At 40.6% G+C, this 15,122-nt stretch overlaps 4 protein-coding genes across 4 annotated transcripts; 1 reads left to right on the forward strand and 3 right to left on the reverse strand.

Annotated features, from left to right (window-relative positions):
* Positions 1-1,260: 1,260 nt before the first annotated feature.
* RNJ42_01168 (Transcriptional activator HAC1) lies at positions 1,261-2,148 on the reverse strand (the record flags this gene model as incomplete). The annotated part of the gene is made up of 1 exon (XM_071051334.1): positions 1,261-2,148. One exon carries the CDS (start codon positions 2,146-2,148, stop codon positions 1,261-1,263), a length of 888 nt encoding a protein of 295 aa, XP_070908030.1.
* Positions 2,149-4,558: 2,410 nt separating this feature from the next.
* On the forward strand, positions 4,559-4,807 carry RNJ42_01169 (uncharacterized protein; the record flags this gene model as incomplete). The annotated part of the gene is made up of 1 exon (XM_071051335.1): positions 4,559-4,807. The coding sequence occupies one exon, from the start codon at positions 4,559-4,561 to the stop codon at positions 4,805-4,807; it is 249 nt and encodes an 82-aa protein (XP_070908031.1).
* A 197-nt stretch (positions 4,808-5,004) lies between these two features.
* On the reverse strand, positions 5,005-11,427 carry RNJ42_01170 (uncharacterized protein; the record flags this gene model as incomplete). Its single annotated transcript, XM_071051336.1, has 1 exon — positions 5,005-11,427. The coding sequence occupies one exon, from the start codon at positions 11,425-11,427 to the stop codon at positions 5,005-5,007; it is 6,423 nt and encodes a 2,140-aa protein (XP_070908032.1).
* Positions 11,428-14,320: 2,893 nt separating this feature from the next.
* Positions 14,321-15,103, reverse strand: RNJ42_01171 (uncharacterized protein; the record flags this gene model as incomplete). The annotated part of the gene is made up of 1 exon (XM_071051337.1): positions 14,321-15,103. The coding sequence occupies one exon, from the start codon at positions 15,101-15,103 to the stop codon at positions 14,321-14,323; it is 783 nt and encodes a 260-aa protein (XP_070908033.1).
* Positions 15,104-15,122: the final 19 nt, after the last annotated feature.

Genomic DNA, 15,122 nt, shown 5'->3' on the forward strand with positions numbered 1-15,122 from the left:
ACTGACACAAATGACTAATACAATTGAAAAAAGTTAAAGATAAGAAAAGAAAAAAAAGTAAACATTAAAAGCTATAAAATATCCTTCTACCATTTTTAAAGGTCATGTATTTTACTTTATTGGTTTTGAAACAATATTCTGGATTGCTAATAACGAAAGAAAGTATTTGTTTCTCAGAAATGTAAAGATAGTAGTTAACACGGTCTCCTACAGCGATTCTATTCGGTTCTTATGCAATTGCAGAACTCAATATTATTATTCAGTAGTTGTCCACTGTCGAGATTAGGATCTTTTATTTTTATTTTGATATAAACTAATTAACCAGTTGTCCAACAGATAATGTAGGGGCTAAAACCCTTTGAGTGGAAAGAACAGAGTGGCAACTAATAAATAGCCAAAATATTTACTCAACCTTATGATAGATAATGTTCTAAAAAACTCTGATACACTTAAGTTACTCAATTGTTCTATTAACAATACTAACGTGGTTACACTTAGTGACATCACTATTTGTACCTAATAACTTACTTAATGACTTGCCATGATTTTCGGACTACAGTCAAAGCATCTTCAGCCAGTAGGTAAAATGTTCTTGCTCCATGATATTATCAGCTATACATGCTCAAATCTAATAATGAAATGATAAAGATCTTAAAATAAATTTAGATGATCAAGTTGCTGTAAGAGCAGACCAAGAATCATTTGGTTTGTAGTTATTTTCTTGATGTTGATAGAAATTCTACTAGTGACTTTTTAGTAATGTGTCTTCAAAATTGAAGTCCAAAATCAACATCTTTCAACTTATATAGATGTAATATTACGAAAAATAAGTTAGTAAATTTAATATATATTATTCTTTACAAAAGAGAGAATATTTTCCTACCTAACAAGAATGATAGAGATGGATTGGGATTCTATTTAAAAGTCTAAAACGGAGGTTATGTTGCTATAATCCTGGAATGTTTAAATTGCTAACCTCCTAGAAAATTTCCATATTCTAAATATACAAATATAAATAATTTATGGTCCAAGTTGTATTAAAATAGATTTTAGAAAAAATGATGAAAAAAAAGTAACAGACTGATTATTTAATATAGAATAAAATGGGCATGTTTTAGCTTTTCTTAGTCTTTATTAATGATTGAATTCCCTTTGAGGCTTCCGAAAGCGTAGCACCTTCATAGGTGCACTGTTATGATTCGGTCTTTAAATTCTGTAATTGTTCTAGCTCTTCGACGGACAGAGTTTAATATGGATTGGCTAATATAAACCCTTGTATAGAGCATTATGATCATTTTGGCCTTTATTTTTCAAACTCTCTTCATTTATATTAGCATCTTCAAAGGCATCTAGAGTATAAAATTTATTTTCAAAATCCAGATTGGTAGCTTGGCACTCTGATGGAAAGAAGAACGGTGACAAAGGTGTATAAGAGTTCAATTCCTCTTGAATTGAATAATTATTGAATTTTTCTGTTAATGAACTGGCCAAAGATACAGGAGTCAATTCAGGAATAGTATTGTTGAATATGTCAGATTTGCAGTATAGGGAATTAATAGATTGAACAGAATAATCATTCTCTGATGCTGTTATTTGTTCAATACCTCTTACGATCTTGGACTGGAATTCACTACTGTCAACTTGGGTACCTATCTGTGACTTTGCTCCCGATGAGGATTCTGTAAACATTTTATTCTCTTCACCTATAGTAGAATTGATACTTTCTCTTGTCACTAATCTAGAAGTGGAATCAGAATTCCTGTTAAATTTAGATATAATTGTGTCTGGGGGGGAGGACGATAAGAAATGGTGTTGTTGTAGTTGCAGATAAGCCTTCCAGTTTTCTTTATCAGAAATTAGAGAACCGATATTTAATTTGTATCGAAGATCTTCAATTACTTTCCTCATGACACTGCAATGCTTTTCTAGCATTGCAACGTACCTCCTTTTTTTGTCTCTAGACTGCCGAGAAGATCTTCTATTTCTCAAAACCCTTTGGAGATTTCTGATCTCTTTTTCTTCTTCCGTCTTGGCCCGCTTTCTTGGAGGCATCCAGCTCTCAAAATCGACCATACTCATTGTGTTCAAGACGCTCATTTGTTTAGCGGCAACACCTCTACTGGAATTCTTACTGATAGGGTAAGCCATCTCTTTAATTCAAACTAATACAAAAATCTCTGTAATAAATCAAAGGCTAAAACAAAATAAAATGAAAGTGCCAAAATGTTTCAACTAAAATAAATATAATTGTTTGATATCGAAACTATACAGAAACACTAATATTAAAACTAATAATGAATTAGCAATGCCTGTATTTTAATGCGGTGCGAAAAAGATGGAAATTTATTAAAAATAACACAGAGGTATTGATGGGTTTTTGTTCTTGACTAGGTTAAATTCTTCTTCAGTTTAGATATGCGGTAATCATTTAAAAGCCGAATCAGAGTATATGTATTTGTTAGTTATTTTTGAATCTTAGTTCAAATTGGTTCTTAGCATACTAAGTTTCAATTTAATGACCAAATAAACAACAAGTATCATACACTAATAATAGTTAGATAATATGACCTAAGCAAACTATTCTAATCTCAGGGACACAGAGTATGGAATTTCATCTATATTTATATATCAAGAATTGTTTTCTTCAGGACTATCATCTGCTGCTATTGTATTTCCCTTACTTCAGCTTCCTTGCATTGTACTTGTAAGAAAATTATGCCTATATGATAATCTTGATATGTAAAAACAAGCGGAGATAAACGGAGCTAAGAGTCAAAATAAAGTCAATATGAACTACTAGTTCTGAAAATATATTTTTATTACTTTTTTAACACTATAATCAATTCAATCATTCAAAATGTTTTTAGTTCTACTTCTCTTCTTTAGTCTCTGAATAGCACTGCATAACATAATCATAAAAACTGAATAAATATTAGTTTTTAAAGATAGGACCGGCCTGTATTTGATAAAAATCAAGTAGTAAGGGGAAGGAGTTCCATCTTACGTATTCTTCACTGTGCCGAACTCCTGCGATATCACCATACTGATCAGTATTTATTGGAAGGAAGAATAAACTGTGTCCAAATTACGTCATAAAGATATATATGCATACTGTATCTTTCTTTTCTCCATATACATTCTCCACACAATGTGGCGTGATAAAAAACAAGCTATTGTTGTCATGGAGTAATTATTGGCATCACGGAGAAATTTAAATAAGAAAAGGTAATCATAACTCTTCACGATTGGAAACCAGCGCAGCTTATTCAAAGCGGGATTTTCTGAGCTTTCCGAAAAAGCCAGAATGCCGTTCTTTCCTGGCAAATATGCGCGTTAAAAAAAGAAATAAGGTGCTAGCCCAGAAATCAATGCCCTCTTTTCTTCCTTTTTTAGCCACTCGTTTTGCAAAGGTATGTACTCCTTTGAGATCTTCTGCATGAAAAACTCCACTTTTAGATGTAAGGGGTGCTTATGTCATATCCTCGAAAATTACAAGCTCATAATCAGATAAATAATTATTTCCTGTACACTTTGAGTGCGGCTCCTACGACTACGCATAATATATTCAGAGCTCTGCGGAAGGCTACCAATTTTTATACACTTTCAATTTTGTGTAGGTGCATATTTTAGTGTATTTCAAAATCATTTTTTTCACGGTTAGCTCTAAACCACTTTATACAAAATTCAGAATTGACCACCAAAATATTAATTTACATCTTCTTAATCTTCTAAATCCGGGTAACAAACATCTACAGATCTTACATATATTGACCTTATATCATTATAATAACGGGGTAACATAAAATAACCATAGTTAAAATGGTACGTTTTTGTTCAGACTTGATAATAAACCAGCTTGAACATAAAGCTTTTTCTGAAAGTCAGATAATTTTTTATATTGAATAAAATTGGGTGTTTACAATGTTGGAATACCAAAATTCTAACAAAATATTTATAATAAGCATATGAACTGAATTATGCATTACTCTGTATACTTTCAAAATTTCTCTTGTATTACTACTAATTTTACTACTAAATTATTCAAGAATTTGTATATTGCTTTCATTTAATTTTTCGAATATAGGTATTAAGTTTTAAACAAAGGCTAACAACTAAACACAACTATACTTTCAAAATAACCTGGAAGATCATTTTTCAGTTCAGAACCACTAAGCCATAAAGACATTAATAGATTAATATTTATATTAATTGAAGGGAATAGGAATTGAACCTCAGAGACTACACGTGATAAATATAATATATAATATATTATATTAAGATATAGTCCAAATTATATAGAAATATATAATATTAAAAGAATTATATGTTGCTGGTACAGGTTTACATTTCTTACATATGGTTATGTTAGCTGTAATGTTAATTATTTGTTATTGAAGAATGAAAACATATCAATTAACATCAACACATCATGTAGGATTTGAAACTACTATTTTATATTGTCATGTATTAGATATCATTTGATTATTCTTATATTATTTGCATCAGGCAAGTTATTCACAATAAAATAAAAACTTGTTGGGTGAAGTAGACTTAATCAATGCTGGATATTGCAGCTAGTTTTTATTTTTATATATCCGCATTTTCTCACATGGGTAACAAGGAGATGGGCAAGGAGATGGATAATAATAAAATGTCTAAGGACAATAGTAATAAGAACAATCATAATGATATGAACAATATGATAATAAGTTCTATATCTCGAGCTTCATCTAAAATGTGGACTTATTATTCTATATATAAAAATAAAAATATGAATCTGTTAAATAAGAATGAACATATTCATTAGAAAATAATATATCTTATAAATTGTCATACGGAATTTATCATTGGGTACACCAAATACAGATAAAAACGAACAAAACATGTGGTAAGTAATTGACTCGAGTGTATTTAGCCTTGACTTCACTTCCTTGACGACTTCAAATAAGTAACAAATTGTGAGTAAGAGCTAAAAAGCACGAGTTTTTGATTGATAAAGAACCTCTATGCTAGTGAAATGATAAAAATAGCAACCATAAGAACGATATTATTGGATGGTTTAGAACCACTGGCCTCGTATTGGCTGTTCCCTATAGATTGATAGTTTTGAGAATTTGTTGGATTTAACAATACAGTATTGGAATAAACAATAGAGTTGCTATCATTGGTGCTGGTACCAGACCAAGGGTAGGTGGTTGAGCCTGTGTGGGTCTTGCCGTCGCTGCCGAGTGTTGGGAAGAAGGACACGACGTCTGTCTCTGAGCTGCTGTTGGCCTCGTCCACCAGCGTGGTGGTGTAGGCCGGAGGCTCAGAGAACGAGTCAGAGCCACTCAACGTGTAGGTGGTCGAGCCTGTGTGGGTCTTGCCGTCGCTGCCGAGTGTTGGGAAGAAGGACACGACGTCTGTCTCTGAGCTGCTGTTGGCCTCGTCTACCAGCGTGGTGGTGTAGGCCGGAGGCTCAGAGAACGAGTCAGAGCCACTCAACGTGTAGGTGGTTGAGCCTGTGTGGGTCTTGCCGTCGCTGCCGAGTGTTGGGAAGAAGGACACGACGTCTGTCTCTGAGCTGCTGTTGGCCTCGTCTACCAGCGTGGTGGTGTAGGCCGGAGGCTCAGAGAACGAGTCAGAGCCACTCAACGTGTAGGTGGTTGAGCCTGTGTGGGTCTTGCCGTCGCTGCCGAGTGTTGGGAAGAAGGACACGACGTCTGTCTCTGAGCTGCTGTTGGCCTCGTCTACCAGCGTGGTGGTGTAGGCCGGAGGCTCAGAGAACGAGTCAGAGCCACTCAACGTGTAGGTGGTTGAGCCTGTGTGGGTCTTGCCGTCGCTGCCGAGTGTTGGGAAGAAGGACACGACGTCTGTCTCTGAGCTGCTGTTGGCCTCGTCTACCAGCGTGGTGGTGTAGGCCGGAGGCTCAGAGAACGAGTCAGAGCCACTCAACGTGTAGGTGGTTGAGCCTGTGTGGGTCTTGCCGTCGCTGCCGAGTGTTGGGAAGAAGGACACGACGTCTGTCTCTGAGCTGCTGTTGGCCTCGTCTACCAGCGTGGTGGTGTAGGCCGGAGGCTCAGAGAACGAGTCAGAGCCACTCAACGTGTAGGTGGTTGAGCCTGTGTGGGTCTTGCCGTCGCTGCCGAGTGTTGGGAAGAAGGACACGACGTCTGTCTCTGAGCTGCTGTTGGCCTCGTCTACCAGCGTGGTGGTGTAGGCCGGAGGCTCAGAGAACGAGTCAGAGCCACTCAACGTGTAGGTGGTTGAGCCTGTGTGGGTCTTGCCGTCGCTGCCGAGTGTTGGGAAGAAGGACACGACGTCTGTCTCTGAGCTGCTGTTGGCCTCGTCTACCAGCGTGGTGGTGTAGGCCGGAGGCTCAGAGAACGAGTCAGAGCCACTCAACGTGTAGGTGGTTGAGCCTGTGTGGGTCTTGCCGTCGCTGCCGAGTGTTGGGAAGAAGGACACGACGTCTGTCTCTGAGCTGCTGTTGGCCTCGTCTACCAGCGTGGTGGTGTAGGCCGGAGGCTCAGAGAACGAGTCAGAGCCACTCAACGTGTAGGTGGTTGAGCCTGTGTGGGTCTTGCCGTCGCTGCCGAGTGTTGGGAAGAAGGACACGACGTCTGTCTCTGAGCTGCTGTTGGCCTCGTCTACCAGCGTGGTGGTGTAGGCCGGAGGCTCAGAGAACGAGTCAGAGCCACTCAACGTGTAGGTGGTTGAGCCTGTGTGGGTCTTGCCGTCGCTGCCGAGTGTTGGGAAGAAGGACACGACGTCTGTCTCTGAGCTGCTGTTGGCCTCGTCTACCAGCGTGGTGGTGTAGGCCGGAGGCTCAGAGAACGAGTCAGAGCCACTCAACGTGTAGGTGGTTGAGCCTGTGTGGGTCTTGCCGTCGCTGCCGAGTGTTGGGAAGAAGGACACGACGTCTGTCTCTGAGCTGCTGTTGGCCTCGTCTACCAGCGTGGTGGTGTAGGCCGGAGGCTCAGAGAACGAGTCAGAGCCACTCAACGTGTAGGTGGTTGAGCCTGTGTGGGTCTTGCCGTCGCTGCCGAGTGTTGGGAAGAAGGACACGACGTCTGTCTCTGAGCTGCTGTTGGCCTCGTCTACCAGCGTGGTGGTGTAGGCCGGAGGCTCAGAGAACGAGTCAGAGCCACTCAACGTGTAGGTGGTTGAGCCTGTGTGGGTCTTGCCGTCGCTGCCGAGTGTTGGGAAGAAGGACACGACGTCTGTCTCTGAGCTGCTGTTGGCCTCGTCTACCAGCGTGGTGGTGTAGGCCGGAGGCTCAGAGAACGAGTCAGAGCCACTCAACGTGTAGGTGGTTGAGCCTGTGTGGGTCTTGCCGTCGCTGCCGAGTGTTGGGAAGAAGGACACGACGTCTGTCTCTGAGCTGCTGTTGGCCTCGTCTACCAGCGTGGTGGTGTAGGCCGGAGGCTCAGAGAACGAGTCAGAGCCACTCAACGTGTAGGTGGTTGAGCCTGTGTGGGTCTTGCCGTCGCTGCCGAGTGTTGGGAAGAAGGACACGACGTCTGTCTCTGAGCTGCTGTTGGCCTCGTCTACCAGCGTGGTGGTGTAGGCCGGAGGCTCAGAGAACGAGTCAGAGCCACTCAACGTGTAGGTGGTTGAGCCTGTGTGGGTCTTGCCGTCGCTGCCGAGTGTTGGGAAGAAGGACACGACGTCTGTCTCTGAGCTGCTGTTGGCCTCGTCTACCAGCGTGGTGGTGTAGGCCGGAGGCTCAGAGAACGAGTCAGAGCCACTCAACGTGTAGGTGGTTGAGCCTGTGTGGGTCTTGCCGTCGCTGCCGAGTGTTGGGAAGAAGGACACGACGTCTGTCTCTGAGCTGCTGTTGGCCTCGTCTACCAGCGTGGTGGTGTAGGCCGGAGGCTCAGAGAACGAGTCAGAGCCACTCAACGTGTAGGTGGTTGAGCCTGTGTGGGTCTTGCCGTCGCTGCCGAGTGTTGGGAAGAAGGACACGACGTCTGTCTCTGAGCTGCTGTTGGCCTCGTCTACCAGCGTGGTGGTGTAGGCCGGAGGCTCAGAGAACGAGTCAGAGCCACTCAACGTGTAGGTGGTTGAGCCTGTGTGGGTCTTGCCGTCGCTGCCGAGTGTTGGGAAGAAGGACACGACGTCTGTCTCTGAGCTGCTGTTGGCCTCGTCTACCAGCGTGGTGGTGTAGGCCGGAGGCTCAGAGAACGAGTCAGAGCCACTCAACGTGTAGGTGGTTGAGCCTGTGTGGGTCTTGCCGTCGCTGCCGAGTGTTGGGAAGAAGGACACGACGTCTGTCTCTGAGCTGCTGTTGGCCTCGTCTACCAGCGTGGTGGTGTAGGCCGGAGGCTCAGAGAACGAGTCAGAGCCACTCAACGTGTAGGTGGTTGAGCCTGTGTGGGTCTTGCCGTCGCTGCCGAGTGTTGGGAAGAAGGACACGACGTCTGTCTCTGAGCTGCTGTTGGCCTCGTCTACCAGCGTGGTGGTGTAGGCCGGAGGCTCAGAGAACGAGTCAGAGCCACTCAACGTGTAGGTGGTTGAGCCTGTGTGGGTCTTGCCGTCGCTGCCGAGTGTTGGGAAGAAGGACACGACGTCTGTCTCTGAGCTGCTGTTGGCCTCGTCTACCAGCGTGGTGGTGTAGGCCGGAGGCTCAGAGAACGAGTCAGAGCCACTCAACGTGTAGGTGGTTGAGCCTGTGTGGGTCTTGCCGTCGCTGCCGAGTGTTGGGAAGAAGGACACGACGTCTGTCTCTGAGCTGCTGTTGGCCTCGTCTACCAGCGTGGTGGTGTAGGCCGGAGGCTCAGAGAACGAGTCAGAGCCACTCAACGTGTAGGTGGTTGAGCCTGTGTGGGTCTTGCCGTCGCTGCCGAGTGTTGGGAAGAAGGACACGACGTCTGTCTCTGAGCTGCTGTTGGCCTCGTCTACCAGCGTGGTGGTGTAGGCCGGAGGCTCAGAGAACGAGTCAGAGCCACTCAACGTGTAGGTGGTTGAGCCTGTGTGGGTCTTGCCGTCGCTGCCGAGTGTTGGGAAGAAGGACACGACGTCTGTCTCTGAGCTGCTGTTGGCCTCGTCTACCAGCGTGGTGGTGTAGGCCGGAGGCTCAGAGAACGAGTCAGAGCCACTCAACGTGTAGGTGGTTGAGCCTGTGTGGGTCTTGCCGTCGCTGCCGAGTGTTGGGAAGAAGGACACGACGTCTGTCTCTGAGCTGCTGTTGGCCTCGTCTACCAGCGTGGTGGTGTAGGCCGGAGGCTCAGAGAACGAGTCAGAGCCACTCAACGTGTAGGTGGTTGAGCCTGTGTGGGTCTTGCCGTCGCTGCCGAGTGTTGGGAAGAAGGACACGACGTCTGTCTCTGAGCTGCTGTTGGCCTCGTCTACCAGCGTGGTGGTGTAGGCCGGAGGCTCAGAGAACGAGTCAGAGCCACTCAACGTGTAGGTGGTTGAGCCTGTGTGGGTCTTGCCGTCGCTGCCGAGTGTTGGGAAGAAGGACACGACGTCTGTCTCTGAGCTGCTGTTGGCCTCGTCTACCAGCGTGGTGGTGTAGGCCGGAGGCTCAGAGAACGAGTCAGAGCCACTCAACGTGTAGGTGGTTGAGCCTGTGTGGGTCTTGCCGTCGCTGCCGAGTGTTGGGAAGAAGGACACGACGTCTGTCTCTGAGCTGCTGTTGGCCTCGTCTACCAGCGTGGTGGTGTAGGCCGGAGGCTCAGAGAACGAGTCAGAGCCACTCAACGTGTAGGTGGTTGAGCCTGTGTGGGTCTTGCCGTCGCTGCCGAGTGTTGGGAAGAAGGACACGACGTCTGTCTCTGAGCTGCTGTTGGCCTCGTCTACCAGCGTGGTGGTGTAGGCCGGAGGCTCAGAGAACGAGTCAGAGCCACTCAACGTGTAGGTGGTTGAGCCTGTGTGGGTCTTGCCGTCGCTGCCGAGTGTTGGGAAGAAGGACACGACGTCTGTCTCTGAGCTGCTGTTGGCCTCGTCTACCAGCGTGGTGGTGTAGGCCGGAGGCTCAGAGAACGAGTCAGAGCCACTCAACGTGTAGGTGGTTGAGCCTGTGTGGGTCTTGCCGTCGCTGCCGAGTGTTGGGAAGAAGGACACGACGTCTGTCTCTGAGCTGCTGTTGGCCTCGTCTACCAGCGTGGTGGTGTAGGCCGGAGGCTTAGAGAATGGTGGTGTTCCTATAACAATTATTTCTTTTGGTGTAGATTTTTCATCTGTTCCTATAGTATATGTAGTTATTGTAGTATATGGTGTTATCATTGAGTCAGTACCTGGTGTAAATGATGTTGTAGTAATTGGTTTTGGTGTAGGTGTTTCAATTATTATGATGGTTTCTGGTATTGGTAACTTACCCGCCTGTTGAAAGGTTGTATATGTCGCAGTTGCTATAGTTTCTGCTGTTGTTGTTAAACTTCCAGTTCCTGGCCTTGTTGTAGTTGTGTAGAATCCGGTAGATGTATACACATGGCTGGAAGATACACAAGATGTGCCGAAGTACTTTTCACCCCAAGGATTAAAGAATTTGGGGTAGCATTTGAGTTCACCGTTATTAGAACAAGGAAATCGAACCCAATATCTTGTATATGTTGTTAGTGAATTTGCAGTAATATAATCTGTGGAAAAAGTGGTTGTAACCTTACCTGTACATTTCCCGCCCCCAAATCTGAAAGAATTTTTACATCCTTCTTCTGTATCTTCTAAAGAAAACAAATACGGTGATAAGTCAGTTATTTCTCTATTTGAATTTAAGGTTCTGAATGAAAACTTCAATAATGCTCGTTTATCAGCATTCAAATAGAATAACCGTATGGGATAATATACGTTCTTATAGAGATATGCTCTATAAATATTGCTATTTCCTTCAATCGAAGACGCATAATAATTACGGAAATCCATAGCTGTTTTGTTGTACATACAACAACCAAATGTGAACGCTTCTCCTAAATTAAACAATAATTCATTATCACCAACAACAGTGAATGTATGTTCTCCGGTTATCTGAGGTTTAAAGTAACCATAAAGTAACATAGAAAAGTTAGTTGTGTGTATTTCTGGTTTGTAGTTGTAAGCAATAGGCAAGGTATTGAGTTGAGGAACGCAGCTCAAGCTATCATCTATATCAAAGTTAAGCGTTCCACCTTTGCCTGGCTCGCTTGCTACCCCTTCCACTTTCGCAATAAGTTTTTGGTCTTTGAATCCATAACGCGGATAATTTGCTAACTTGAAATTGTCATTAATACATGCATCAGTTCCTAACGAATTTGTATCGTATTGTCGGCACTTCAGTGTTCCATCAGAACATTTAACTATTGGGTTTAGGTAAGGATACTCATATAGCTCCATGGTCAACCCTTTAGACTTTGGTTTGGTAGTACCAAGGCACCCATTTAGGAAATATCGTGGATAAACAGTTCCTGACACTAATCCGATTTTTAAAAGGAGGACAGCAATTGAAAGATATACATGAGGCACTAACATTATGCAGATTCCCTATAAGTTTCATACGTTTCTATGCTAAGACCTTTTTTTTGTTATAGTTTTGTTTCATTTATTATCAAATCAGTTGCTATTTATACTTTCCTTTTCAATCCAATCTCAAATTCTTAATATGTACAATTTTTTATTCCCCTTACCTTTGGTCTGAGTTCTGTGAATTCTGCAATTTAGTTAAGTCAGTCAGTTTGTTAATTTCTCTAAAACCGCAAGGAAAAAATCAAAAAGAAATATGGTTTGCTTTAGTACACGTACTATTTCAAATTGGCGTAGTTAATAAACAAATATAAAAAACCATTCAGTTACAATACTCAACTTAGTCGCTACTGTTTTCTTGTCTTCAAGTAATTCTATATTCGAATAGAAAACTGCAATTAAAGTATTAGTAATCACCCATTATCCCTCTGCAACTGCTATCAATTTTATTGTTAAAAAAAGAAAACTTAACTTCTTTTGTCTTTCATATTTTCCTCCCATTTGCCGATTATAATATTAAATATCCCATGCTTTTACATAGTAGTGTTGCAGGATTGATTCCTTTGCTATTAATCTGGATACCTGGCCTCAGTTCTTTCCTAATAGCGTTAATGGATCCAATAGCAATTCTAACATTGTTATCAGTCAATTTATTTTTGTTAATATTGGTAAGCAAATGGTTATATACAGAATATCCCATATTTTTTCAGTTTTCATTGTTGAGAACATATGTACGACACTATCTTCAAGATGTGTTAAAATCAAGTACAATTACACTATATATAACTCAAATAAAAGAAAAGGGTTGAATTTTCAAGATTTCTTTCTTCATCTTTGTATTCTCCGCTGGTTGTTACAAAGTACGCCGCAAATATTTCTTTTATTTTGGTTAGTACAACAAATATATCTAACAAAAGGGCAAAAACAAGAAGTACATTACTACGAAATAAATGCAGAATACAAAATTTGTTTTTGCCGTAACATCCGATTCCGCTGACTGTAGCAAATATGCGAATTAAAAAAAGAAAAATGTAATATTTAGTATGAAGGTTTTATTTCTATTTCTATTTGATTCCTTTCTTATTTTTTTTTGGTTTCACTTTACATTTTAATGTCACTTTAGAACCACTGAAAACCTCTTCTATGTAACAGTGTTATTTAAACTTTAAATCTGTTAGACTAATATTATACAGGGTTTATAATTTAGTACAAGTTTCCTGTGCCTAGTTTTGATTGCGGTTCGAAAATATTACACTGGCTAACATTTCACAGTTTTTTGTATATACTTAGAATTTTATAGTCACTGCACTGTATTTGATGGTCATTCATAACAACAGTTGTTATTTTCTCTCATATTTTTAAGGCACACAAAATACTATTTTTTAGACGGCATATGGACACATGTTGATTGTATTAATGTTCTTTTTTTACATGTTATTTTTATCCACATATATTCACCAATGAGTTATATGCCGTGATAAAAATCGAAATATTTGTTGCTATAAAGCGTGTTTTCGCATCATCGATAAATTAAATAAGAAGAGGTAATAAACGTCTTCACGGTTGAGCATTAGCGCAGCTATTTGAATCGGATTTTTTTGTACATTCGTCTTTTTTGGTAAATATGCGTTGAAAAAGAAATGAGATACTGGCACATATATCAACACCTACATTACTTTCAAAATTTAGTATTTCTTTTTTCGCATTTTTCTAATTTCGAACTTCTGCAGACTAGATTTTTTAAGCAAAAAGAAGTAATAATTCCTTCTTCAATAATTACAAGAACATAATCCAAGAATATATCATAAACTTATGACTTTGATGCGCCAACTATCATATTTGTTTATCATTTATTAATCCGCGGATAGATATTAGTTCTACAAAGTATATGTAGTCAGCATATCTTCCAATTTGTACTTACACGGCATAAAAATGTTTATAGTAGTATATTGAACGATCTAGTTATTGATTTTGTCACAAAATTTAGACTGGCTATGTTTCTTCAAAACTTTTCATATTTCTCTAGTCAATTTCCTCTCAACTAGGAGAAATTATCATAAAGAAGTTATAAAACGGAAGTATAATTTCTCATTATAAATACTTATTATAACAGTTCAAGCAAAAAAACTATCTCTTTAAAAGTTTACATCAATGTCTATCTATACACGGGGTGCAGGAGTGTTGATAAGATACAATTAAGAGACGTTAAGAAGGGAGGGTAAAGATAATGTAAATAACGGTAAGTAAAATTACAAATAGCAACTGAAAATAAGGGTGCTCTATAGGTCTGACTCTGGATCATAGCCAGCCTCTGAAACTATTCCTCCTCAGTTATTGATTCTCGATAACTACATAACTGCTGCCAATAGAAGGGCCACAGTATCATTTTCTATCTATCTTTAGCTACCATATATATATTAGTTAATTCTTGTGACTTACTAAATCTTTGAAGTTAATCCAAGAAAAAAAAACACTTGGAGAAACTCCAAGCTTTCATGAATGAATATTCAGAAATGTTCTACTGAATATAACCAACGTGACCTATTCCGTAGTATGCATTTATTAGTACTGCCTTTTCATATAAAGCAATTTAAAATATTGATTTTTATTGAACATCAGTTTATAGTATAGTTCATTTGACTGTCCATATATTATAGATTCAACTCTAAAATAATAACAGTCCAATAGAAACATTATTTTTAATTATAATTTTGGCATTTCGCTAATAATTGACATTGGCATCATAATTTATTCTCGATTACACAACCAAAACATAAATATCTTATTTTTGTTATTACCCGGAAAATACTTGACAGTTACCCTAGCACAAAATTTCGAGGTGAAAAAACAAACATTTAGGATGGAACTTGATGTAATAGTCATTAGTGATAAAAAATATAAACTAGTACATAATTATATCAACACACTCATCAATGATTTGAAGCAATACTCTATATGGTACATCAGCTAAAGGATAAATAAAGAAGAATACAGTTTCAAAATGAAGAATAATCCTGTAAAGGGAACAAACAATAAAGTAAAAATATTCATAAATATTAAATAAAATGAATACAAATAACCATTCACCACAATATACAAAAATAGTCTGGGTGCTGTGGGGTCTGGGTGCTGTAGTATCTACTCCAATATTCATTAGGGCTTCAGTATCACCAACCATGGTAAAAATATGTACACCTGTTATTTGAGGTTTGAAGTAGCCATACAAAAGCATAGAAAAGTTGGTTGTGTGTATTTCTGGTTTGTAGTTGTAAGCAATGGGCAAACTGTTGAGCTGAGGAACACAGCTTGAATCGGCAGTTATATCAAAGTCGAGAGATCCAGCTTGTCCAGGTTCACTAGCGACACCATCCACTCTTGCGATAAGTTTTTGTTCCTTAAAACCGTATCGTGGATAATTTGCAAACTTGAAGTTGTCATTAATACAAGCGTCAGTTCCTAAAGCATCTTTGCTGTATTCCCGACAGTTCAAAGTTCCATCAGAGCATTCGACTATTGGATTTAGGTATGGATACTCATAAAGCTCCATAGACAATCCTTTGGATCTTGGTTTTGCATTCCCAATGCAACCTTCTCGATAAATCCTAGGCCGAAATTTAGTTGAAGATGCAAAATGGATACTTCTGATTAGAACAAATACCAAAATGTATAGATGAGGTATTAACATTATATGGGTTCTTTCTTGT

The sequence above is a fragment of the Nakaseomyces bracarensis genome (assembly GCF_045282275.1).
Source record: "Nakaseomyces bracarensis strain CBM3 chromosome Unknown Scaff5_0, whole genome shotgun sequence".
Taxonomy (NCBI): domain Eukaryota; kingdom Fungi; phylum Ascomycota; class Saccharomycetes; order Saccharomycetales; family Saccharomycetaceae; genus Nakaseomyces; species Nakaseomyces bracarensis.